The sequence below is a fragment of the Spodoptera frugiperda genome, chromosome 24 (genome assembly GCF_023101765.2).
Source record: "Spodoptera frugiperda isolate SF20-4 chromosome 24, AGI-APGP_CSIRO_Sfru_2.0, whole genome shotgun sequence".
Lineage (NCBI taxonomy): Eukaryota > Metazoa > Arthropoda > Insecta > Lepidoptera > Noctuidae > Spodoptera > Spodoptera frugiperda.
In genome coordinates, this window is record NC_064235.1 from 510,306 (window position 1) to 535,602 (window position 25,297).

A 25,297-nucleotide genomic window follows, 5' to 3' on the forward strand; every position below is an offset into this window, starting at 1 on the left:
TTTTTTTATCAAATTGATTATAAATTCTTAGAATGTTATTTTACGTTTGTTACCGGAATTGTCGATAATGTGTTTCTCCCATCCCTAGTCTAAATGTCATTGACACGGCACATCAGTCGGGCTCGATTGCATGGAGCCTGGGTATCGCAATAAAAAGCTTTAGAACGCCGCGCAAGCGGTAATTACGGCTGAACCTTCGAAACATTCGGTCGCCACATGTGTTAAATGCAATATTATCACAAAAACGCGACAAAAAACATTTTAAACGGCGAATGTTTGATAAAAATCGTCGATCGAATCAGCGTCCGTGAAACATTGTACATTAATTAAATGTATATGTAGTTGTAGTACTGAAAACTCTTGTGTGGAGTTTTAAATACTTCCGTGGTGTGTCGTGTGTGCATTCGCGAGTGTGTTGCGTGTCCAGAAACATGGTTATCGAGAAGATATGTTGTTTGGGAGCGGGGTATGTCGGCGGGCCAACTTGCAGTGTGATCGCGCTGAAATGTCCAAATATCCAAGTGACAGTATGTGACAAGTCAGTAGACAGGATAAATCAGTGGAATTCTGATAAACTGCCGATATACGAGCCTGGTTTGGACGATGTAGTGCGGCAGTGTCGCGGTAAGAATCTGTTCTTTTCAACTGACATCGCTAAGGGCATTCGGGAGGCTGACTTGATTTTTATATCCGTCAATACGCCCACTAAAACGTTTGGTAACGGTAAGGGCAGGGCCGCTGACCTCAAGTATGTGGAGAGTGCAGCCCGAATGATCGCTGACCTGGCTACAAGCAACAAGATTGTTGTGGAAAAGAGTACTGTTCCTGTGAAAGCCGCTGAAATCATCATGAAGATACTGCGAGCTAATACTAAACCAGGTGTAGAGTATCAGATCCTGTCTAACCCCGAGTTCTTGGCTGAAGGAACAGCTATAGTGGACCTGGTTGAGGCCGAGAGAGTGCTAATCGGCGGAGAAGACACTCCGGAGGGCCAGAAAGCCATCCAAGAACTGTGCTGGGTATATGAGCACTGGATTCCGGCGAAAAACATCCTTACTACCAACACTTGGAGTTCGGAATTGTCTAAGTTAGCTGCTAATGCGTTCCTTGCGCAGAGGATTTCAAGTATCAACTCTTTATCAGCCGTTTGTGAGGCTACCGGTGCAGATGTGTCTGAGGTAGCCAGGGCAGTTGGCCGAGACTCACGTATTGGACCGAAATTCCTTGAAGCGTCCATTGGTTTTGGAGGCAGCTGCTTCCAAAAAGACATTTTGAACCTTATCTATCTCTGTGAGTGTTTAAATTTGCCCGAAGTTGCTGCATACTGGCAACAAGTATTAAGCCTGAACGACTATCAGAAGACTAGATTCACTAGGAAAGTCATCGAATCACTATTCAACACGGTATCGGATAAAAACATTGCGATACTAGGCTTTTCGTTTAAGAAAAACACAGGTGACACACGTGAGTCTCCGGCTATTCACGTTTCAAAGACTTTACTTGACGAGGGAGCAAAACTCCACATCTACGACCCTAAAGTAGAACCGGACCAGATTTTCTATGAACTAACAAGTCCGTATTTGACTTCGGAGCCAGAGATTGTGAAGAAGAATGTGGAGATCCATGACACAGCGTACTCCGCTGTTACGGGGGCCCATGCTATAGTTCTGTGTACCGAATGGGATGAGTTCAAGGTACTGGACTTTAAGAAAATCTATGAAGTAATGATGAAGCCTGCATACATATTTGATGGTCGGAAGATTTTGAACCATGAAGCGCTGCAGAACATTGGTTTCCATGTGCAGACTATTGGCAAGAGGCTGAGCCGAGTCGGCAGCATACGAGCACAGGGGAGCCAGACGATGCCCTGATGTGAGTACCTTGTATTATCTTACTTCTTACTTAATCACTACATAGTATAAAACAGTCATTCTCTCTCTATGTCCCTTTGTTTGCTTAAATCTTTAAAGTACGCAATGGATTTTGTGTGTGTTTGTTACTAGATAGAGTATAGTACATGCATAATATTATTATCACTATTGCACCCATGCGAAGCTAGGGCGGGTCGCTAGTAACTAATTAATGCACCACGGCTTGCTCAATGCGTTGTTTAATTTTTTTATGTTATAAGCCTAAACTTCTTTAGCCATAAGTTATTCTAGACTCCAGACTATAATTATCTATCTCTGCGACAAATTTCATTGAGATCCGTTCTTAATTTTCGTCGAAGTGTTGCAAACATAGTTACATCTACATAAATTTCGCATTTATGATAACTACTAACAAACCACGATATCACGTTTTACCTCAAGAGTTACGTACGCTTTTCTCTTACATTTTTCCGGAATTTTCTTTACTATAAACCTCACGGAGCCCGAGACCTTTCCAACGAATGCAAAACCGTGGAAATCGGTTCGTGCGTTCTGTAGTTATAGCGTCAGGAAGGAAAACCCGACTTATTTTTATATAATAGATTAGTAATACCTATGATTAGTTAATGTAATTCCACCTATGTAGTAAAATAATCTCTGCCTACAATTTTATTTATTTATTTATGTAAAGGTATAATGCGCATAAATGCTACAAAGAGGTGCATTATACCACAGACATTCTTACTAGTCGACCTTTAGGTGTTGCAGAGACGATGCAGTAAAGTTACTGCAATGTGTCTGCTTTAAACAATGGGACCAATAGGACATCACTGCCTACTACATGAGACATTATAACACAAATTACAAAAAGTGTATGTACCTTAGTATAGCGGTATTACGTTCCGTAATGTGCACCTCTGTCTACCCCTTTGGAGATTAAAGGCCTGACGTTGCATGCCTGCTTTAAACATGGATCAGAGGGCTTAATGTGAATTTGTTTAACGTTTAACGAGATCGAAACGAGAGCACATTCAGCGTGAATTTGAACCCACCAATCAGAACTAGTAGGCTGCGCGACGTTGCGTCGCCGTGGATGCGCACGCTGCTCATGATGAAGAGTCCCTTTGTTACTCGAAATTAGTAGAGCTTTTGCTTTTCTTCATTAATGCATGTGAGTAAAACCGTAATTTTTAGTTAATTTACGCCCGAATACTAAAACGCTACTCAATGTTGAGTTGTACTTAAGTATCGTGCTATGTCTGTCATTTACAAAGGGTTTGTTGGGACAGAACTATATTTGATAGCGTCTTAAAATTCAGTGACGTTTGAGTATTAAATCATTAGTATGTCTCACGATAGTTATAACCAGAACTCCGAACACGCTCTCATTTCGTTTAACGTAAAGCAAACTCATACTAAGGGTACAGAGAAAGAGAAAAAAATAAATATAGAATGGTGACCCATCCACAAAACGACCGTGAGAAGTGTAGCTTAACCGTTTTTACGAAACAAATTACGTTGCAAACGATGCATTATGCATTAGTTACGTAACACGCACGCGATATTGAACTTTAAAACGAAAGAAAAAACGTTTATAGTCCAATGATCGTTAAAATGCAAGCATTATGCATTGGCCGTGCAATTTTATACCCAAACATGTGTGGCATAATGATGAATTTGATTTAAACCTAATTGATTACTTTACTTTCCAACTTTCGTAATTAAAAAGGACGTTCACTCTCCAGTGACATTCGTACGCTTTTTTTTTAAATAAGAGGGAAAAATTATCCAATGGCTTCTCCCGCTTTGGGCGAGGCGAGAGTAAGTGTCAGACTCTTACTGACTAAACACCACCCTGTTCCTACTCCTGCTCTTCGAGCCGGAGTCCGTAGGTCCGGATCAGGCATCAGCCTTTTGCAGTTTTCAAGGTCAGAGTAAATAGGTACTATCTAAGTCTGTGTGCTCCATCTTCGGCCACATCTTCGCTTCGCCGTCCTGGCAGTAAGCGGGTTGGTGGCCAAACGCAGACATATCAACGCTAAAAAAAAAAGCCCTATTGGGCCCCAACTGTGGTGGTCTGATGGCTCTTTGAGGCACGTGGTATCGTCATGAGCTAATGTTCACATGTAAACAGTATGTAGTGTAGATGTCCAGTCAGCTGGTGGTAGCGAGGTCCACTGTCCAGTGACACACTTTTTTTAAGGGGGGAAAATCATCCTATGACTTCTTTCACCTTGGGCGAGGCGAGAGGAAGTGTCAGACTCTTTCTGATTAAAAATCACCCCGTTCCTACTCCTGCTTTTCGCAATCCGCATCCGCCATCTGTGGTGGCCTGATGGCTCTTTGAGGCGTGTGGAACGCGACGCGCCGTACGCACGGGTCTGGTTCTGGTCGGGCGGCGAGCTACCCTTGCTCGCCGTCCGCAGACCCGCACTTACGGTGGCCGGAGATCGTCGCGCGATCCCCGACGCCCGGAGTGTCTCTCGCGACGGCTGGGGCGTGAGGAGGTTCATTCCCTCACGCGCTCCGCCTCCTCCTTAGCTAGCATGACTGCTTCGCAGACAGAGACCGTAATGAGCTAATGTTCACATGTAATGTTTTAATTCCTGTTTCATATTAGCAACAGTGTCGTAATGCGCTGTCTCTATGCTGTAAACAATGGGCCTAAATAGAACATGTTTGATAACACATTACTCATTTATTTATTGGCATCATGTTTGTTATGACCAGTTACTGATGTTCAGATAATTGATTACAAATTAATGTTTGTCTCTCTTGAATGATACAATTCTGGTACAAAAACCTAATAGTTAAATAAGACTTCTTTTAAGTGTGGGAGAGCCATGCTTCGGCACGAATGGGTCGGCTCAACCGGAGTGATACCACGGCCGAACAGAAAACCGACGTGAAACAACGCTTGCGTTATGTGTGTAAGGTTACCAGACGCCCAATTAACCACTTTTCCAATTCCACAAAAACATATAAATTCCTAACCCCCAAAAAGGCGCCAACGCACTTGTAACACCTCTGGTGTTTCGTGTTTCTATGAGCGGCGGCGATTGCAAATGCGTGTTAAGTTCGAATATAGTATTAGTATTGCTAGCTTCTACCAGCGGCTTAAAGGTACCTAGGTGTTATTCCAGACCATAATCTAACCCTGTTCCTAGTTTCATCACTACCCCTTCAGCGGTTTTGACGTGATTGAGTAACAAACATACACACAATCTCAAAAACCTTTGCATTTATAATAATATTAGTAAGATTTCCACTTAGCATAATTGGTTGAAGGCTCCAAAAAACCCCGAAGCTTTAGCTTTAAATGGTGGGTTTCTCCCCAAGCTACATCATGGGGCACTCCAAAAAATATGTTAATAACTTCCTACATTAAACCTCTTCTGAGAATAAAATAACTTAAGATAGCCTTACACCATTCACACACAAGCACCGCTAAAATTAACTTATCATTGAAATATGAATTTTAAATCGTATGTCGTATAGTATATTTTGTAACTTCAATACACAAAAGTTGACGGCGGATGGCCAGCGCACGGTCCTCTTGAGTTGTAGTCAAGGTGCCCGCGCGCTTTAAGTAAGGGGGCCATGTGCTTACCGCTCGCCGACAGCGAGCCGGCGAGTCGCGACAAATCTGAAACACCGCCGTGCCTCAGCTGAGCTGGAGCCATGCTTATTAACCCATTCTTGGTCACTGTGCCAATTTGGGAACACCTAATAATATAGGGTAGAAACGATATACTATAGAAATCAACGTTTCTACCCTATCTTATTAGGTTGATTTCTATAGTATAACGTTTCTACTCTATATTATTAGGTGTTCCCAAATTGGCACAGCGACCAAAAATGGGTTAAGTGTGTTTTGACCTAAACACCTACTTTTCACCATTTATATTATGAGTCCCATGTAATAGGGAGTGAGCTTACTACCATACACCAGACCCAGTTTCAAACTCCATCAACTATAGAGAAATTTTCAAAAAGATGGAAACAGTCAATCTTTTTGGCTGACCATCATTTCTGAGGGGGCTAAATCATCCAATGATTTCTCCCGCCTTGAGTGAGGCAAGAGGGAGTGTCAGACTCTTACTGACTAAACACCACCCCGTTCCTACTCCTGCTTCGAGCCGGAGCCCCGGTAACCTGCAAGGTTGTCCGCAGCTTCATGTTACTTTGTTTGAAAATTCTACACGCAAATTCTCTTGTAATTTGATTTGTAAAATAAAATGACTTTAAACCAAACTAACTACATTAGACCATTTTATCAAGATCCCGCTTTGTATGATCCTTCCACACATTCGACGGTCAGTTTATACTGGTTCTATTGTAAAATAAAATGAGTATCTTATCCGGAACCCTCGTACTCATCAGTAGTAATGACGCCATTGATTAAGTTTCCGAGAAACTTGCGCATACGCAGCGCACGATCTCGCTTTAATATGGCAGTTTGTGAACGGGAAAGGACTGTGGTATTTCTGTGCTATACATATTTGAATCTGCGGCTTCACTCGCGTGTAATATTGATTTGTCTCGAGTAAGTCCGGATATTGAGATAAAAAGTATTGTATGTCACTCTCTGAAAATAAGCTATTCTATTTGCCGGTAAACGAGCAGACGGATCACCTGATGGTAAGCAGTCAGTCAGCAGTAATCCGGGGTAGGGAGAAGGGGTAATTGGGCCTCTGGTAACCTCACTCACTCAACGCTGTGGTTGTTTCACGTCGGTTTTCTACTCGGCCGTGGTATCACTCCGGTCGAGCCGGCCCAGCAGTGCCGAAGCATGGCTCTCCCACATTTAAATTTTTCAAAAGACAAGCTGATAGTTATTGAGTCCACTCAATCATGAGAACCTCCTCCTTTATTGGGAGTCGGTTAAAAATCAAAATGATCTATTTCTTTATTACTATAAGCTTAATAGTTAACACCGATTTCCTAAATCAGGTATTAAATTTAGCACTTCTAAGAACTACTAAGTAGTTACAACAGCCAACAAGGTAGTCTGTAGTTTAAAATTAGAATGTAAACTATTCCAAATTCAAATTAGATTAGGTATTATGCGCGAGCGCACGGCAGAGGTACTCTAGTCTAAATTTAACCGTTATTTTGGCTCGCCAGCCAATGATGTAAGATTGATCACCTTTACACTTGTTTGGAATAATAATCTACATAGCTGATTGAGTAGAACCAGGTCTGGGGTTCAATTTCCGGATGAAAAAAAGGTGGACTCTATGAAGCAAGTACAAAACTGAAATTTTCGGCAATGCATCTGTGACTCCTCTGGTGTTGCGGGTGTCCGTGGGTGACGCTGTTTGCTTATCATCAGGTGACTCGGCTGCTCGTTTACCGGCTAATACCATAAAAAAATAGTAAAGCTTATTTTCTGTGACATACGATACCTTTTATATCTATATCCGGATTTACTCGAGATAAATACAATATTCCACGCGAGTGAAGCCACAGATTCAAAGTTGTATAGTGCAGAAATACCCCAGTCCTTTCTATGGGTGGCGCTGTTTGCTTACCATCAGGTGACTTGTCTGCTCGTTTGCCACCTATTCCATAAAAAAAAGAAGAGATGCCATAATGTGATTGTGCACTGTGACACAAAACACGCCCCTGATATTATAAGTAAAATGTGTAGATAAACCTATCTACACCTTTTTACTTATAATACACACACACTTTCTGAGCGCTTGCGTGAGTCACTTTTAAATCATAATAAAATTACCCACTTCTTACTAATCTACAATTCTAAACTAATAAATAAAATTGTAGTGTCTCTTTGTAATATTGAAATAACCGCTTATTACTATATGCATATACAGTATGTGTATCGCTCTTATACAATAATTTATACTATAAAGTAGAACTATTACATAGAAGTACAATCCAACAAAAATGTAAACAAAAACCTTAAATTAAAAAAGTGAAATTTTCAAACAAAACAAATAGTAAAATAAATTCAAAGAAGTGTAACACTCCGTGTATCAACGTACCTTGACCCCAGAAGAGCGGCAACGTGGCGTCTGCGTTCGGGCGACACACACACACACGATGACATGCCGGCTCATTCACTCTGCTTATTGAGTTGTTGTGATGAATGATCATGGATTATCTTTGGAGGCTACCCTTGCGAATGCGATTTCTCGCCACTTTCTTTGCACAATTAAGCAATGGCCCAGTTAAATTTTTAAATGTTCAATGTGTCCACCACGGTTTTGGACACATAAGCTATATCGCCGTACGATATTGTGTCGAACCCTGCGCAATAAATTTCGGTCAGGATCCAAGGCCATTGTTTTTAATTTATCGAAAGCGTCGACAATCCGTGTTCGGAGCTCAGCTTCGCTTTCTGATATCCTCGCGTATACTTCATTTTTAATGAATCCCCATAAAAAAAGTCCAGGGGTGTTAGGTCGGGTGATCGTGCCGGCCATCTTTGGGGACCAAAGCGCCCAATCCATTGGTCACCAAACATTATGTTCAGCCGCTCTCTTGCAAGGAGTACGGAGTGTGGAGGAGCTCCGTCTAACTGGAACCATACCCTTGAGTTTGCTGCCACAGACAATCCATCTAAATACTCAGAAATTGGACCGTCACAGAGTTCTAAGAACTTCTGAGCATTCAGATTTCCGTCAATGAAGAACGGACCCACTATGTTTTCTCCGTGAATGCCGGCCCAAACATTTACGGAAAACCGGTACTGATGCGCTGATTCCCTTATTAAGTGGGGATTGGTATGGCTCCAGTGTCGCATGGTCTGTCGGTTCCACATGCCGTTTCGAGTAAATGTGCTTTCGTCTGTCCAAAACACATTTCTCACGAAATGTTGGTCTTGAGCAATCCGGTCTAACACCCAGCGACAATACATTTCTCTCACGGGCTTGTCACGTGGCAGCAGCGCCTGCACCTTACAGTACTTGTACGGACGTACTTTGTCCTTTTTGAGGATTCGGTGTATCGTCCGATGGTGCACGTGAAACGTACGCCCTGCTTGCCTAAGACTGCAGGTTGGGTTATTACGAAAATGGGTTAAAACCCTTTGTTCCAAGTTCGATGAAGTTTGCTGTCCAGCAACTCCATCATGGGTATTAGGCATCAGCGGCTGATTGTCTCTAAGTCTTTGTACAGCACTAATAATTGTACGAACATCAGTCGGGCAGTGACGAGATGCTCCGTATCTCTCTCGATAAGTCCGCAGAGTCAACGCTGCATTCTGATGACATTCACCGTACATCAAAATCATGTCCGTGTACTCTGCAGCACTGTAATAATGTCGCGGCATTTCGGCACAACACACACACACACACACACTAAAAAGTAAAATAAACGAAAATTTCCTAAATTACACAATTAACTAAAATACTAATGTTAGTGTCTATTTCACAGTAAAAAAACTAAATAATAATAAAACTAAGAACTAAACGAAAAACTAATAACAACAGTTGAACACAACGCGCGCGTAATCCACCGAAGGTTGCGAAAAGCACACACACTATCCCGGAAGGCTAGCAGTGAACTGATGAATCGGCGCGTGCCAAAAGCTCACGGCGCCGGCGTGGCGGCTTTACTCAAAACAAACGCGGCGTACCGAAAGGGTACATACCCCTTTTACGATGCCGCCGCGCGCGCCGCTTGTCTTCCGCGAAAAGCCGTCAAAAGAAACCGACCGCACAGCGCTTCTACTAATCCTTTTCTCTGTTACATTTTCAACTTTATTGTATTGACATAAAGTCGAAAATCCATTTGACATATTGGAGTAGGTTGATCTGCTGGCCAATGTATCTACTACCTATCAGTTTTGTTTCTCTGATGTTAATACTTCTATTTATTTACGTAAAATTATTACTAATTTATTAAAGATCTTTGAAAAATAAATATTCGCAATTTTTTATGGGATAGGTCGGAAAACGAACGTTCGTTTCATCAATTGGCGCCGGCGCGGCGGCGTCGCCAAGGAACAACCGCCGCAACTAGGGTTGCCTACCATACTTTCTAATAACGTAACGTATCTTACTTTGTTTTTGGTAATTATACTTTATGCGTTTACATTTAAATAAAGTTTGCAAAAATACTTTATTTTCAACCTTTACTGTGATGCATAAACAAAATACACATTATGTTTACTTAAAGTTTTTTTTTCTTCTTTAGCATTAATAGTTTATAATCATTAAACGAAATATTAGAATGACTGAGAATGATATTAGACTGTGACATTTATACAAATATCACTCAATTCACTTGCTATAAATGAAATAAAACAAAACCCACGTCATTTCATTTCTGTACAATTTTGTCGATAGCGAGTGAATAGTCAGCTTTCACTAAAAAAGTTGTGCAGACATAATTCTAAAGTAGGCAGCAGGTAGACAAAAGTTTAATTAAAAACGATTTGTTTATTTTTTTCAATTTAAATGTTGTTTATCAAACAAGTTTTATTTATTTATTAACATCAAAATGAAAGTTTACAGCGGGAGCCAAAACACTTACATTCTAGGATACAAAAAAAAAATAAACGTAAACCTATCACAATTCATTTACTGTGATAAAGATAACAAAAAATTGTTAACACACAAAAAAGTTTTTAAGCACTAAAAACATCAAATTTGAAAAATCCCTTTTTTTCTCATACATTTTTTTCCTAAGTTAAGAAGTTGGCAACCCTAGCCTCAACGCCGAATGAGTTACAAGTAGGTAGACATGGGTGTTATTTGCCGTTGTGGCTACTCTTGATAACTATTATCTACCCGATATTTGGTTGCAATAATATTTTGAATTACCGATGATGAATAAGGGTATTAAAACTGACTACTTCGCTTCATTATTTACTGACAACGAGTGCGAGTCAACTAGACGATATTCGCACTATCGCTATCTTCTCTTTCTTACATGTGTCATATTCAGCTTAGTTAGAAACGTAAATAAATACGTACTTTGACTCATTAATTCGATACGAATGTCAAACATCATACAGAAATTCATAATTTAGTTAATTTTGATTAATAATTTGGAGAATTGATAAAAGTGCCATCTATGGAAAAAATGCCAAACTAGTAAGTACATCATCGATATTCGTGTGCTGCCGTGAGGTTGGTGTAAGAACTACGTCGTAGTTTGTTTGAAAACAAAACAGTTTATACTATAAAAGCTTAGTTAGAAACGTAAATAAATACGTACTTTGACTCATTAATTCGATACGAATGTCAAACATCATACAGAAATTCATAATTTAGTTAATTTTGATTAATAATTTGGAGAATTGATAAAAGTGCCATCTATGGAAAAAATGCCAAACTAGTAAGTACATCATCGATATTCGTGGGCTGCCGTGAGGTTGGTGTAGGAACTACTTCGTAGTTTGTTTGAAAACAAAACAGTTTATACTATAAAAGCTTACTTAGAAACGTAAATAAATACGTACTTTGACTCATTAATTCGTTACGAATGTCAAACATACAGAAATTCATAATTTAGTTAATTTTGATTAATAATTTGGAGAATTGGTAAAAGTGCCATCTATGGAAAAATGCCGAACTAGTAAGTACATCATCGATATTCGTGTGCTGCCGTGTGGTTGGTGTAGGAACTACTTCGTAGTTTGTTTGAAAACAAAACAGTTTAAACTTGAGCTTTACGCGGAATTTTGTTATGATTTGTTTTCTGAGTGCAAGTAAATACTTAAATTGTGATTGTAACTGTAAATTAATTATTATTATGAAAATTTGTGGCAGTAAACTCTGTGCTTGTGGTATTTAATGAATTAAATACGTGAGAAATCCACGTTGTCGTTTAAAGAAAACATTTTAAAGACGGATGTGTGTGTGTGTGTTTGCCCGGATTAGGCGTAACCCAAAAAGGTAATTTTATTCGTTCTTGTCATAATAAAAGTATTGTAACTAGTTGTAGTTGCAGGTTGTGTGCACACAGGTTATGAAATGCGTTTTCTTATTTTCAAATTAAATGGAGTAAAGAACTTAATTTGGTACCTACAATGTTAATTAAAGATTTATTGCGATTATTTCGTATAAAATACGGATTGGTGGACGATGATGCACGTATAATCTTATTTTGGGTCTAGTTAGGTTATAAGAATTGGTATAATAGCTACCAATTCTTTTCCCATTTTGCGAACCAAAACAGAAGAGCGGCAACGTCGCGTCGTAGTGCAGTCATTGACCCGTGTCGTGTTTACAAAGAGTGGTTACATTTGCTCAAAAAGAAAAATGCAATTTTTGGCTTAACTACTGGGCCATTTTGCCTCATATTTTGCACATTGTCAGTATAGACGATAATAAATATGGTAGAAAAGAGTAATGGGTAAGAGTCTTATCCATACGGTATACGTAACGTACGATACATACAACCAAATCACATTTTTTGTAACGTAACGTACTCCTAAATATCTTTTTTACAAGTCTGTCTGTCTGTTTGATCCGGCTAATCTCTGGAATGGCTGGATCGATTTTGACGGGACTTGTATTGGCTATGTATGTACTAAGAAGTAGCTTAGGCTACTTTTATTTTAGAAAAAGTCAAACCAACCAGAATTCTTCAAATAGCTAGCTAGTATTACCTATTTGTCAGAATTGCAACAAGCCGGTAATGAAACCGGTAATATCCCTTTAAATCAAAGATAGCTAGGTATTAGTAAAAACACTTGAAATTCCTTATCAGTACTTAAAGATTAATTACCGATATGGTATCACGGATGACTTTGTTCCGGGATATAGTTTATAACATTACTAGCTTTTACCAACGGGTTCGCCTGCGTTTCCGTGAGATAAAACGTGGACTATATGTTATTTCAAACCATAATCTACCCCTGTTCCAATTTACATACCGATCCCATCAGCCGTTTTGACGTGATTGAGTAACAAACATACATATAATCTTTCGCATTTATAATAATTATGAAGAATGCAGACAAAAACAAGTATTTCTAAAAACGGAAATGTATATACAAGTGCATGAGTAATAAATGTAATTATGTAAAATATAATTGCGCATCACAGCTCACACTACAAGGTTAAGCAAGGCCATTGAATGGATGGGTAACCAATAACGTACGCGGCTAATAAGTCACGATTTTACAAAAACAAACATATTTGTAAAGCGGAAGGTTTATTCAAGGAAATTAAAAAAAAATACAGTAGGGGTCATCACGACTCCTGGTAGACAGAAGTGCACATAATATATGTATAATGTACCTTTTCACCAGTTATGTTTTTTTTATGGTATAAGCCGGTAAACGAGCAGACGGATCACCTGATGGTAAGCAATCGCCGCCACCTATGGACACTTGAAACACCAGAGGCGTTACAAGTGCGTTGCCGGCATTTTGGGGATTAGGAATTTAAGGGTTGCTTGGGAATCGGGGATTGGGAAGGGGGAATTACCCCCCAACGAGGAGACGGATCACTTGATTGTAATCAATCGTCGCCCATGCACACCCGAAACACCAGAAGCGTTACAAGTGTGGTGCCGGCTTTTTGGGGGGTTTCGAATTTAAAAGTTGTTGGGGAAGGGGGGTAACTGGGCCTCCAGCTAACCGTACTCACACAACGCAAGCATTATTTCACGTCGGTTTTCTGCTCGGCCGTGGTATCACTCCGGTCGAGCCGGCCCAGCAGTGCCGAAGCATGGCTCTCCCACACTTGCCGTATACACCGTTTGGAAGATAGTATAAGTACATAACAGTAAGAGAACCGTTATTTTGTCGTACAGATATCTACTTATCTACTACATAACCAACGGTATATAGTCCTTATATACTAATAATAATAATTCGAAATATCTTATAAGTATCTATGCGATAATATGTTTGTTTGTGTCTCTTTCACGATGATTTTTTTGTTGTTGGGGAGTGCGGGGTGGTAAAAATCATCCAGTCCAGTGATTCAGTGACTTATCCCGCCTCCGGTGAGGCGTAAGAGTAAGGCTTTTCCACTAGAGATGTGCTATGTAGCTATGCTACGAAGATGTAATAGTTAAGCTGTGAAACGATGTGACCGTTTCCACTGATACTAAGCTACATAGCACATCTCTGGTGGAAAAGCACACTTAATCGGGTATCTGACACACACCGGAAGAGTAGCGTCTGATAACTGTTTTTCTACCATTGCAGAGTATCTGATACGCTAAGTAGGGAAGTAACGGAGGTAGATTTATCGGAACAGAAGGCAGAGTCGGATTGCTTTATCGGAATCGGAGCATGCGAGAGAATTTTTATTTAAGTACAAATAAAACATTATTAAGTCAACATTTTATAATTTTAATTTTCAATTATAAAAGAAAACAAACAATGAAAAAAATTTGTTCATAACAGTCGACACAGGCCGCCGTTCGCCGCTATGTTATGCTTTTTTTTTTGATGGGCAGAATCATCCAGTTACTTTTCCCGCCTTGGGCGAGGCGAGAGGGAGTGTCAGACTCTTACTGACTAAAAAAAAACCACCCCGTTCCTTCTCCTGCTTTTCGAGCCGGAGCCCCGGTAACCCGCTAGGTAGTCCGCAGCTCCGGATCAGGCATCAGCCCTACTGGGCCCCATCTGTGGCGCTATGTTATGCTTAGACCTCCGATTAAAACCTTCGATTTAAAAGTGTCGGAGCCGAAGTCAGAACCGAAGGTGTAATAATAATCGGAAGTTCTTACTTAACTGAACAGACTCTGAACAGGGGCTTTAGTCTGCTCTTAGCTGCTTTAGTGCAAGAGGGACAGAGCTATGTAGGTTGTATAGCTCCGTCTCTCTTGCACTGATCAATGATCGACCATTCTGAATTGTAATAGCAGACTAAGGCCCCAGGTCCGCTCAAACTGTTGTGGTTCTTTCCTCTAAGGACCACTACAGGATCAACTTGCACGATTCTCTCACATCTTTATTTGATTTGTCTGGACTTTAAAAGAGACTACGACCTCTGAGTTTGTTTCGGCATTTCTTCTCAGAGTAGTCCGATAGGAAATGCCGGTCTCATCTAGCTATTTGAAATATTGACGTTTAAAAGTGTTATTTTATGACCTATTTACAGAAATAAATATCATTTATCATTTAACGGAACTAAAGTCGAAGTTCCGTAACATCCCTGATGCTAAGTATCTTCATAATAGTGTCTGGGCCAACATACATACGTACTAGTGAGTCAGACGTGTTTTTGTGGACACTCAAACTAGTTGCAAACATTATTTGTTCGTCAATTGTTGAGAAAAAATTTCATTAACTCATGTCTGTGCGGTTTTTTGTCGTATCGAGACGGCTTAGCACTTTTTTTTTGGTTGACTCTCGCGAGCTATGTCGGCGATGAGACCTTATTTAGTTTTAACCGACTTCGAAAAAAATGTGGGGTTCTTAGATTGCCCTGTATGTATGTATCTTTGTGTGTGATTATCTCGCGTTTGACTGAGCTGATTTTGGTGTGGTTTTCAGCAGTGTATTTTTCGGATTTAGGAGAAGGTTTTATGGTTTACTGTGACTCCGGTTCGAAAAGCAGGAGTATATAGGAGGCGGGAGAAGTCATTGGATGATTTTCCTCCCCACAAAAACTGCGTTTAAAAAACCGACTTCAAACAACGATCCACAAATTGTTGTTCCGGGTATGATGTGTATGTGAAATTGTATGTTTGTAAACGCACCCACGACACAGGAGAAAATCCTAGTGTGGTATTTATTTTGCAAATAGGTTACAATGTAACTCTTTTACACGTCAATCTCTTAGATACTATATTATGTTGTGATTATGAGTTTAATAACGTTGTCCCATACTAATATTATCACCTGACTGTATTTGCAAACACATCACGTCTACACATTAATGGATCACACAGTTTATCCACCCGCGAATCGAACCCATATATGCGCTTGCGTCGGTTGCGCTAATCACAACAGAGGCCATCACCCAAGGTCCCAATAATCGTGATTGGTTAATTAAATTCTAATTAATCAATTATTTTCCCCTGTACATATAGGCAGACATGATTGTTTTATTAGTAGACAAATATTTTATGTATGTCAAGGATGCGCATGAGTACGTTACATCCTTGTTTTTAAGGCTGCAGCATCCACAATAGGGTAGATGACTAATTTCTATTTCAATGTCCGTCTTGTAGATTGTTTTAAAACCTTACACACGTATTTTTTATTTTCTTACGGAAACAAATACTTTCGAAGATATATCGATTTGAAAAGTCAAATCAATATATTATCTTCGAAAGTATTTCTAGGTAAGTTTTATACGTAGAAAAGACGTATGTGCGAAGTATATTAACTTAGGGTTTTCTATCATTCGTGTTGGGCGTTGTCTGTCTCTGCATTGATTGTTCACATATACGTAGAATATTACGTGCAACGTCGCGCCTTTTATCCGCGAAGAAATAGGCAGAGGTGTACATTACGGCAAGTAATGCCACTGTACAATGGATACCTAGTTTTCACCATTTGTGTTATAGTTCACATGAAATAAGGGGTGAGCCTATTGCCATATACTGAACACAATTCTAAATTCCGTGCTACTACTGAGGAATTTTCGAAAAACCTTGAAAATGTTACTCGTATTTTTTAATAGTGCAGAGAGCAATGTTCTAAATTGTCCAGTTTTGATTATTTTATCACAGGTCGTGATGTATGTATGTTTAGTAATTTCCTGCGAGATAACGGTATAATTATATTAATATATACTACGTCTATATATAATATAGTACATATATATACAAAGATTTGTAAGAAAAAACTAACTACAATAAATTGATAAGACTTCGCATTGAACTGACTTTTAAAGTGTGGGAGAGCCATGCTTCGGCACGAATGGGCCGGCTCGACCGGAGTGATACCACGGCCGAGCAGTACACCGACGTGAAACAACGCTTGCGTTGTGTTTCGTTGTGTGAGTGAGGTTACCGGAGGCCCAATTACCCCAATTCTCGATTCTCCAACAACCCTTAAATTCCTAACCTCCAAAAGGCCGGCAACGCACTTGTAACGCCTCTGGTGTTTCGGGTGTTCATTGGCGTCGGAGATTGGTTACCATCAGGCAGCCACCAGCCTAGGTTGTTGGGGAATCGGGTATTGGGAAGATTAGGAAGGGGGGAATCAGGCCTCCGGTAACCTCATTTACACAACGCAAGCATTGTTTCACGTCAGTTTTCTGCTCGGCCGTGGTATCACTCCGATCGAGCCGGCCCAGCAGTGCCGAAGCATGGCTCTCCCACACTTAAACGTACTTCTTTAGCTTCCACCACATTCTAAATGTTATTTTCTTTATTTTTGCAGATACGGAATTGGAGCGAGTTCTGATGGAAAGCTCAGTGGAGGTGCGAAGACCAGTAGAGCTGAGGCAAAGGTGGAATGCTAAGGAATTTATATTTGATAAGTTTAAAAGGATAGTTTTATTTTTGTGGCACAACCATATGGAAGAAGTTATACTGTATCCATTTCTCATTTACATATATTATATTGGTGTATATAATGCCCCTTACTATTCTATGAAGTAATTTATTTAGGACTTACTGCCTCACTCAGTCATTTAATGATTACTTACTATATTTATTATTATTGACTGCACGGTTGGCGCGGTGGGTGGGCAACTGGCTGCCGTGCAACGTGTCGCGGATTCGATTCCCGCACGGAACAACTCTTTGTGTGATCCACAGATTGTTGTTTCGGGTCTGGGTGTCATGTGTATGTGAAATTGTATGTTTGTAAACGCACCCACGATACAAGAGACAATCCTAATGTGGCGCAACGTTTTTTAAAGAAAACAAGAAAGAAGACTTAACCCAGTCCTTAGCAATTGTTTTCGTTACAAAATCGTTAATAAGGAATAGTTTAAGAAATCATTAAATGACTCTGAGTATGACGGTTAGGTTCGTATCTCTAATGAAGCTTATCCACCAGAGATGTCCTATGTAGCTATGCTACGAAGATGTAATAGCTAAACTGTGAAACTATGTGACCGTTTCCATTTATACTAAGCTATGTAGCTGTGCGAGGAAGATGCCCAGTTCGGGTATCCATGCATCTAATATATGCGTGCATACTCGTACTGCGTGCGTTTCCACCAGTGCTAAGCTATGTGTACCAATGAATATGATTGGTGGAAGCCAAACGCATCCACAGCAACGTAGCATAACACATCTCTGGTGAAAAAGCAGTCTAATTCAGAAGTCCTAGATCAGAATCTGAAATTACATAGTATTTCAGCCTAAAAACTTATCGTTTTTATAGATAACGTTTATTTGAGGACTATTTTTAAAGAAATCGATGGAAAGTTTTACGTAGTAGGAACTATAGACCATGTATTCCGGAGCTGCGGACTACCTAGCTGGTTACCGAGGCTCCGGCTCGAAAAGCAGGAGTAGGAACGGGGTGGTGTTTAGTCAGTAAGAGTCTGACACTCCCTCTCACTTCACCCAAGGCGAAAGAAGTAATAGGATGATTTCCCCTCTAAAAAAAAAACGGTAATCAAGTTGTCCAATTCTTTCAACACTCACTGAAATTATCTGAAAAAAAAACCTGTGTTCTAAAGCTTTGAAGCCAAGCCTCCTCAAGCCCCACTACCATCAGTTGACTGGCAAATACCCTCTAGTTATTAGGCCTCGCAACACGAGTTTCAGCTTGACGTCATTACTGATAAGAAATACCATATAAAAATTGTACCACAAATAATCATTGAATAGGTTCCTAACGCGTAATTTCATGGTTTAATGACCGCACGACGCAACTTAGGTAATACAATGAGACCTAATCATGATAAGGTATTTTTATGGTATAAGCCGGTAAAAGGGCAGACGGATCACCTGATGGTAAGCAATCGCCGCCGCCCATGGGCACATGAAACACGAGAGGCGTTACAAGTGCGTTGCGGGCTTTTTGGGGGTTAGGAATTTAAGGGTTTTTGGGGAATCGGGGATAGTAAAAATTGGGAAGAGCGGTAATTGGGCCTCCGGTAGCTATATGTGCAAAACCAACAAATTGATTGATCAAAATATCGAATAGAATCCCATGGACCCTTTATTATTAATATCACACTAATATTATAAATGTGAACGTGTCTTTGTTTGGATGTTTGTCCGTCAATCACGCTGAAACTACTGAACGGATTTTGATGAAATTTTGTATACAGATAGGGTATGAGCTGAATTGGGTGATAGGAGGAAGCATGGCTCTTACGTTGTGCGTGTATCATTAAGTATTTGACTGCCAATAGAAAACTGTTGAAGGCAAATCCTCCGCTAACGTCGGTCACCGGTGACCACCGCGGCGTTCAATGTGTTAACCTTTTGACCGCCAGAGCATAAACGCTTCGCCGTGCCCTCCACGCCAAGACACAAATTCAACGAAATAACCTTGAAAATATTAGGGATTCCAAAATGTTATCGATAAACCAAAGTGAGTAATAATTTTCGTCTGATTTTTTTGAATAAACTGCTTATAACATAAAAAGAATACTTATTTAACCTAATCTCCCACTGTAATAAACTTAAGACCACATTAATAGCAACTATCAATAAAATATCAACCTTTTGAGACACAAAAATACATATAAAATTGCAGCAAGTTACAGCACTATTATCTATCAGTTACGCGCCATTGGCATGTATACATGCCAATGGCGCGGGCAACTATCCATTTTTTTAATCTCTCGTTTATGATTAGGGATGTAGTTAGCTGAATAATGTAACTTATCGAGTTCATTTATGTATTAGGTAATCAAATTTGAAAACTGCTAAATAGGTATCTATAATATCTATATAGGTATATAAAAAATCTGTAGATTTTAGTGATATTATTTATACACTTTCATATTCTTAAAATAGTTGCCTTGTATTTGTAAAATGTCACATGAAACTTAAAAATATAAAAAATCAACAATCGTATTTATTTATTATGCTCATTAACAGCCTTGTAATTGAAAAAGGTTACGTGAAACTTAAAAATATATAAAAATCAACAATTGTACCTATAAAACATTATGCTCACTAACAGTCTTGGAATTGTAAAATTTAAAACTAAATTGTATATTATCTATAATTATTATCAATAACAAAAATTTCTGATGTTGATAGTAACCTACAAAAATATTTTATAATTATCTAGAATGCGCAATAGTTCTTCTGTACTATAAACCTCTTCACTCGCCATTTTTGCAATTATAATGTAGGTACTAGATAAAATATTTTTTGCAACTTCCCCGCATTTAAAAACACGGCACGCGCTTACGACGTCACGAGTTTACCTTTTTTCTCAGAGACTAAGGTTATATATATACTTTTTAATAGTTATTACAAAAAATAAGCGAGTCATTTAGCTGAAGTTTTAATATTACTTGAATTACACTACATCACTAGTAGGCATGTATACATGCCATTGGCGCGAGAGAACATGCTTTTTTAGCCGATATTTAAGTTGTTTTTATCAATCAAATATTAGAATAACTATATTGCAATTTTGTTCACTGTGTACAATTATGTAATAACTGGGTATTCAGTTCTTAAGATACATCAATAAAACACGTGAAAGTAATGATTTAATGTGTTTATTTTGTTTTTCTCTGTGATCTGTTTCTTGGCATCTATAGATGTCGGTGGCGCACAGGGCACGCTTGCGCATGACATCTATACATGCCATTGGCGTTCAAAAGGTTAAATGGTTATAATCATAATTGCATTTTTGTACTAATTACGAGTAACGTTGATAATAGCCATTAATTTAATCAAAATAGTTAAGTAACCAATTATTTTTATCGCAAATATATAAATTGATCTAAGTTAAAAGTTCCTATTTACTGAAACTATATGCCTAATCGTGATTATATTTCGATTAAAATATGACGTGTAACGCCTAGTTGATCGCAGTACCGAGATTCGATTTCCAAGTTAAGTAAAAGTCGTTCTTTTTACTTTCCGAAGGAATTTAAAAAGATATGTGAGAATAGATATTATAGGTTGTGTCATTTGGCCAAAAAAAAAGGATATTTTTTCCCGAATTAAACATATTTGTAAACGTATTTGTAATTGGGCCTCCGGTAACCTCACTCACATAACGCAGGCGTTGTTTCACGTCAGTTTTCTGCTCGGCCGTGGTATCACCCCAGCAGTGTCGAAGCATGGCTCTCCCACACTTGAATATAGGATGTAAAACAATGGCATCGGTACTTGGGTTCCAAACCAATGGGTCATTAATTCGTCACGATCAATTAAGAGGACAATACTCTACTTCAGACACTGTACTGCTACTGAGAATGTTGGTTTTTGCAAGCGTTTATTTAATATACAATCTATGTATGTGTGTAGTGGAATCTAGCAACAAAATTTCGAAGCAGATATCTTCAACCGATTGAGCTGAAATTTTGTATACACGTTTAGTTTGCATGACCATAAATGCTGCATATACATTTTTAATTTATATGCAGCATTTATGGTCATGCAAACTATTACATACTTTTTTAATTTATAAGTTAACAAGATAATCTAAAAAATTGTACGCCTTTATGGTGGAAAAATCATCCAATGACTTCTCTCGCCTTGGACGAGGCGAGAGAGAGTGTCAAACTCTTACTGACTAAAAACCACCCCGTTCCTACTCCTGCTTTTCGAGCCGGAGCCCCGGTAACCCTAGGAAGCTTAAAGAATAGTTAGTTATTTAAAAATATTCCTCAAGTAATATAATCACATAAATTAAGCTCACAATACATATAAAGTGAATACAACATACATGTAGTGTTAATATTGAAACAAATAAAGTAATTCATGCATGATGCATATTTAGAATCTTTCATTAGTAAAATCTCTATTACAAAACTATGTATTTAACACAAGTTTATATTATATAGGGTGACTGGTAATTAGTGACCGATATTTAAACACGTGATTGTACTCATGATTACAAACAACACTTTCAACTTTTCCGAAGAAACTTGTTTTGTATAATTTTTTTGTAATAAAAATGAAACTATTGAGTATACAAAAAAGTTTCTTCGAGAAAGTTGTTTGTAACCATGAGTACAATCACGTGTTTAAATATCGTTCACTAATTACCAGTCACTCTATGTATTAACCAGTGCATTATATACAATGTAATTACCTATATATACACATTATATACCTATTACCTACATAATACTTAGACGCTCATATACATAGAATAAGTAAAAATGTAGACATATTTGTGTATAACAATCGCTCCCATAAATCACTCTATACATTGGTGAAAACCGCATCAAAACCAGCTCAGTAGTTTTCGAGTTTATCGCAAATAGATGGACAGATGCGTCAATGGACTTTGTGTTATCGTTTCAGATATATCAAAATGATATATCAAGGATATGTACCGAATAATTGCAGTACATTTAGAAATAATATCTTATTTAATAGGGTAGATGACTAATTTTTATTTTAATGTCCGTCTTGTAGATTATTTTAAAACATTACACACGTATTTTTTATTTTGTCTTATAAGATAACAATACTTAGATAAAACGAATCAAAGTTTAGGAGTGGGAGCAAATACGTCATTTCTACGTATAAAACGTACCTAGAAGTGACGTCACGCGATATTTCAAATCGATATATCTTCGAAAGTATTTGTTTCCGTAAGAAAATAAAAAATACGTGTGTAATGTTTTAAAATAATCTACAAGACGGACATTGAAATAGAAATTAGTCATCTACCCTATTACTAAATATCGTTAGGTGCCACCTATCTTAGGTTAGGGGTGCTTTTAAATTGAATAGAGGCTGGTGAATGCATTCGATTCCTTTTTTACTTGGCAACTATTTTATTTGATGTCAATCTGTAACTTAGTATTAATAAGGACTATTTTGACTATGTACTACTTATATGTAAAGTATTTTAAAACTATTTTACTAATGTAATGCAGTAATATTACTCCACTTATACCAGTTTAATATTAGAAAAAAAAAACATATTATTCCTTATCAATTTTACTCTAATACGGTAGTAGACGGGGTATGAAAATTAAAAATCTATTTAGTCCGTCGGTTAGGTAATGAAAAAATATTAGACACGTATTTTTTTATTTTGTCGTATAAGATAACAATACTTAGATAAAACGAATCAAAGTTTAGGAGTGGGAGCAAATACGTCATTTTTACGTATAAAATATACCTAGAAGTGACGTCACGCGATATTTCAAATCGATATATCTTCGAAAGTATGTTTCCGTAAGAAAATAAAAAATACGTGTGTAATGTTTTGAAATAATCTACAAGACGGGCATTGAAAAAATAACTCTATACTACCGTATTATGCTGTAAAATCGAATAAAATTACAGTTATCATATCTCTACACATAAAAAAGAAAAATCTCTAATATTTTTTATTATTTACTTGACCGGTTTTTCATAATAACTCTATATCCGAATACTCAAACGCTACTGAATTTAAAGACACTCTCAAAACTAGTTCTGTCCCTATCAATTATTTATAAAATGACAGAGATAGCACGATATTTGAGTACAACTTAAAATTGAGTAGCGTTTCAGTATTCGGGCGTTATTCTTTTGTTTTAAGAGAATAAGTAAAAATTGGGTTCTAAATTATTGTTTGGTGAAGGTAAAAAAAATATTTGTATTTTGATAATTGTCATAGGGCTTTTCACAATGTATGTCTAATTAAACAAGGTTCTACCAACGGCTTTGCCCGCGTTCTTGAGAGATAAAGTAGCCTATGTGTTATTCCAGACCATAATCTACCCCTGTTCCAAATTTCATATCGATTTCTTCAGTTGTTTTGACGTGATTGAGTAACAAACTTACATACAATCTTTTGCATTTGTAATATAATGATATTATAAGCCCAGGTTTCCTCACGATATTTTCCTGATCGTTTGTCAGTAGTGTCTAAAGGTCTCAGGCCCGCATCGTACGCATCGTACGCATTCCGTATGACGTCATCAGTACGCATCGCATGTAGGCATTGCTGATGATGCGGTCCGTACGATGCGGATCAGTGGACGCAGTTGTATGAGTTTCTATACAAGACAAACTAAAATCCGTTGCGTGCGATGCGTACCTTTAATAATCTTAGAAAATACATATGTGTAACTCGGAAAATGTCACATTAGTAATTGATAGATTTCGCACTCTCATGCATGAGAACCTAGCTTCTTATACCATGCCACCACGATATTACAAATCAGATTATAAAGAAATAATCTATCAAAACGGCTTATAAAATGCACAATAAAATACCAAACAATTGTTGAAACGATTTATCGTCAAAACAAGTTGTAAAAAATGCATAAAAAATATACTAAAATTGTGTAAATTTAACTCAATCTTTGAATTTGATTATAAATAATTTGGCTAATCTTGTGCAATACTGTTTCTGTCTCTAGCAGATGCATTTGAATTTATTTTATTTTGTAACTGTCGCTTTGAAAATGTCAAATTCATTCTACGATCGTGACGTAATTTCTTACGTTCAAATACTCAAACGCCACAAAATTTTAAGACGCTCTTAACACATTAAACGCCATGGTGGTCACCGGTGACTGACGTTAGCGGAGGATTTGCCTTCAACAGTTTTCTATTGGCAGTCAAAGACTTAAGAATTCTTGGCGCTACAAAAGAAATGTAAAGCCCAGTGTATGACAATAGGTTCATAAATTTTAGTAATATGTGCAATCAAAATTATCCTAATATGAATTTATACTTTGTATGTAAAAATGGGTTTTTATAAAAAACTGGTCGACTTTTCTTAGCTATTACTTTAAGCTACCTAATTTTAAGTATCTAAAAACTATTTTTTTTTAATTTATAATCGCATTTATTTTTTAATGTTTCGAATCGTATTAGTTTAAGCCAATTTGTTTAAGAGTATTATTTATGGAATGTGTAATGTTTATCGTTTGACTTGGCAGTGCACTGCCGTGCATACAATTATTTTCCTATATTGTATTATTCCTCGTAGTCTTTAAATAAATAAATAAATATTTTTATTTAATTTACTTTTTGTTTTATTTGACTAACTAGCTTAGCCAGCGGCTTCGCCTGCGTTTCTATGGGATAAAAAGTATCCTATGTGTTATTCCAGACCATAATCTACCCCTGTTCCAAATTTCATCCCGATACACATACATACAACGTCACGTCTTTTATCCCCGAAGGTGTAGGCAGAGGTGCATATTACGGCACGTAATGCCACTATACAATGTACACCCACTTTTCACCATTTGTGTTATAAGTCCCATGTAATGGGAGGGGTGAGCCTATTGCCATATACTGGGCACAATTCCAGACTCCATGCTACTACCGAGAAATTTTCGAAAAACCAAAAAGCTCAGTAATACTTGCCCGACCCGGGAATCGAACCCGAGACCCCTTGTTCGGCAGTCGCACTAGCGACCACTCGACCAACGAGGCAGTCATCCGGATACCTTCAGCCGTTTTGACATGATTGTGTT

At 38.2% G+C, this 25,297-nt stretch overlaps 2 protein-coding genes and 1 pseudogene across 2 annotated transcripts in view; all 3 read left to right on the top strand.

The window, feature by feature from the left end:
• Nucleotides 1-24,841, top strand: part of LOC126912223 (uncharacterized) — a 148,324-nt pseudogene extending 123,483 nt beyond the window's left edge.
• LOC118278865 (galectin-5-like) overlaps nt 1-25,297 on the top strand; it is a 107,480-nt gene that overhangs the window by 28,799 nt on the left and 53,384 nt on the right. The gene's annotated exons all lie outside the window — the stretch shown is intronic.
• Nucleotides 86-17,589, top strand: LOC118278997 (UDP-glucose 6-dehydrogenase). The gene is made up of 2 exons (XM_035598503.2): nt 86-1,872; nt 17,143-17,589. The coding sequence occupies exon 1, from the start codon at nt 432-434 to the stop codon at nt 1,869-1,871; it is 1,440 nt and encodes a 479-aa protein (XP_035454396.1). The 5' UTR covers nt 86-431; the 3' UTR covers nt 1,872; nt 17,143-17,589.

What these genes read in the sequence shown, in the direction of transcription:
- LOC118278997 (XM_035598503.2), top strand. Translation starts at nt 432, where the DNA reads ATGGTTATCGAGAAGATATGTTGTTTGGGAGCGGGGTATGTCGGCGGG.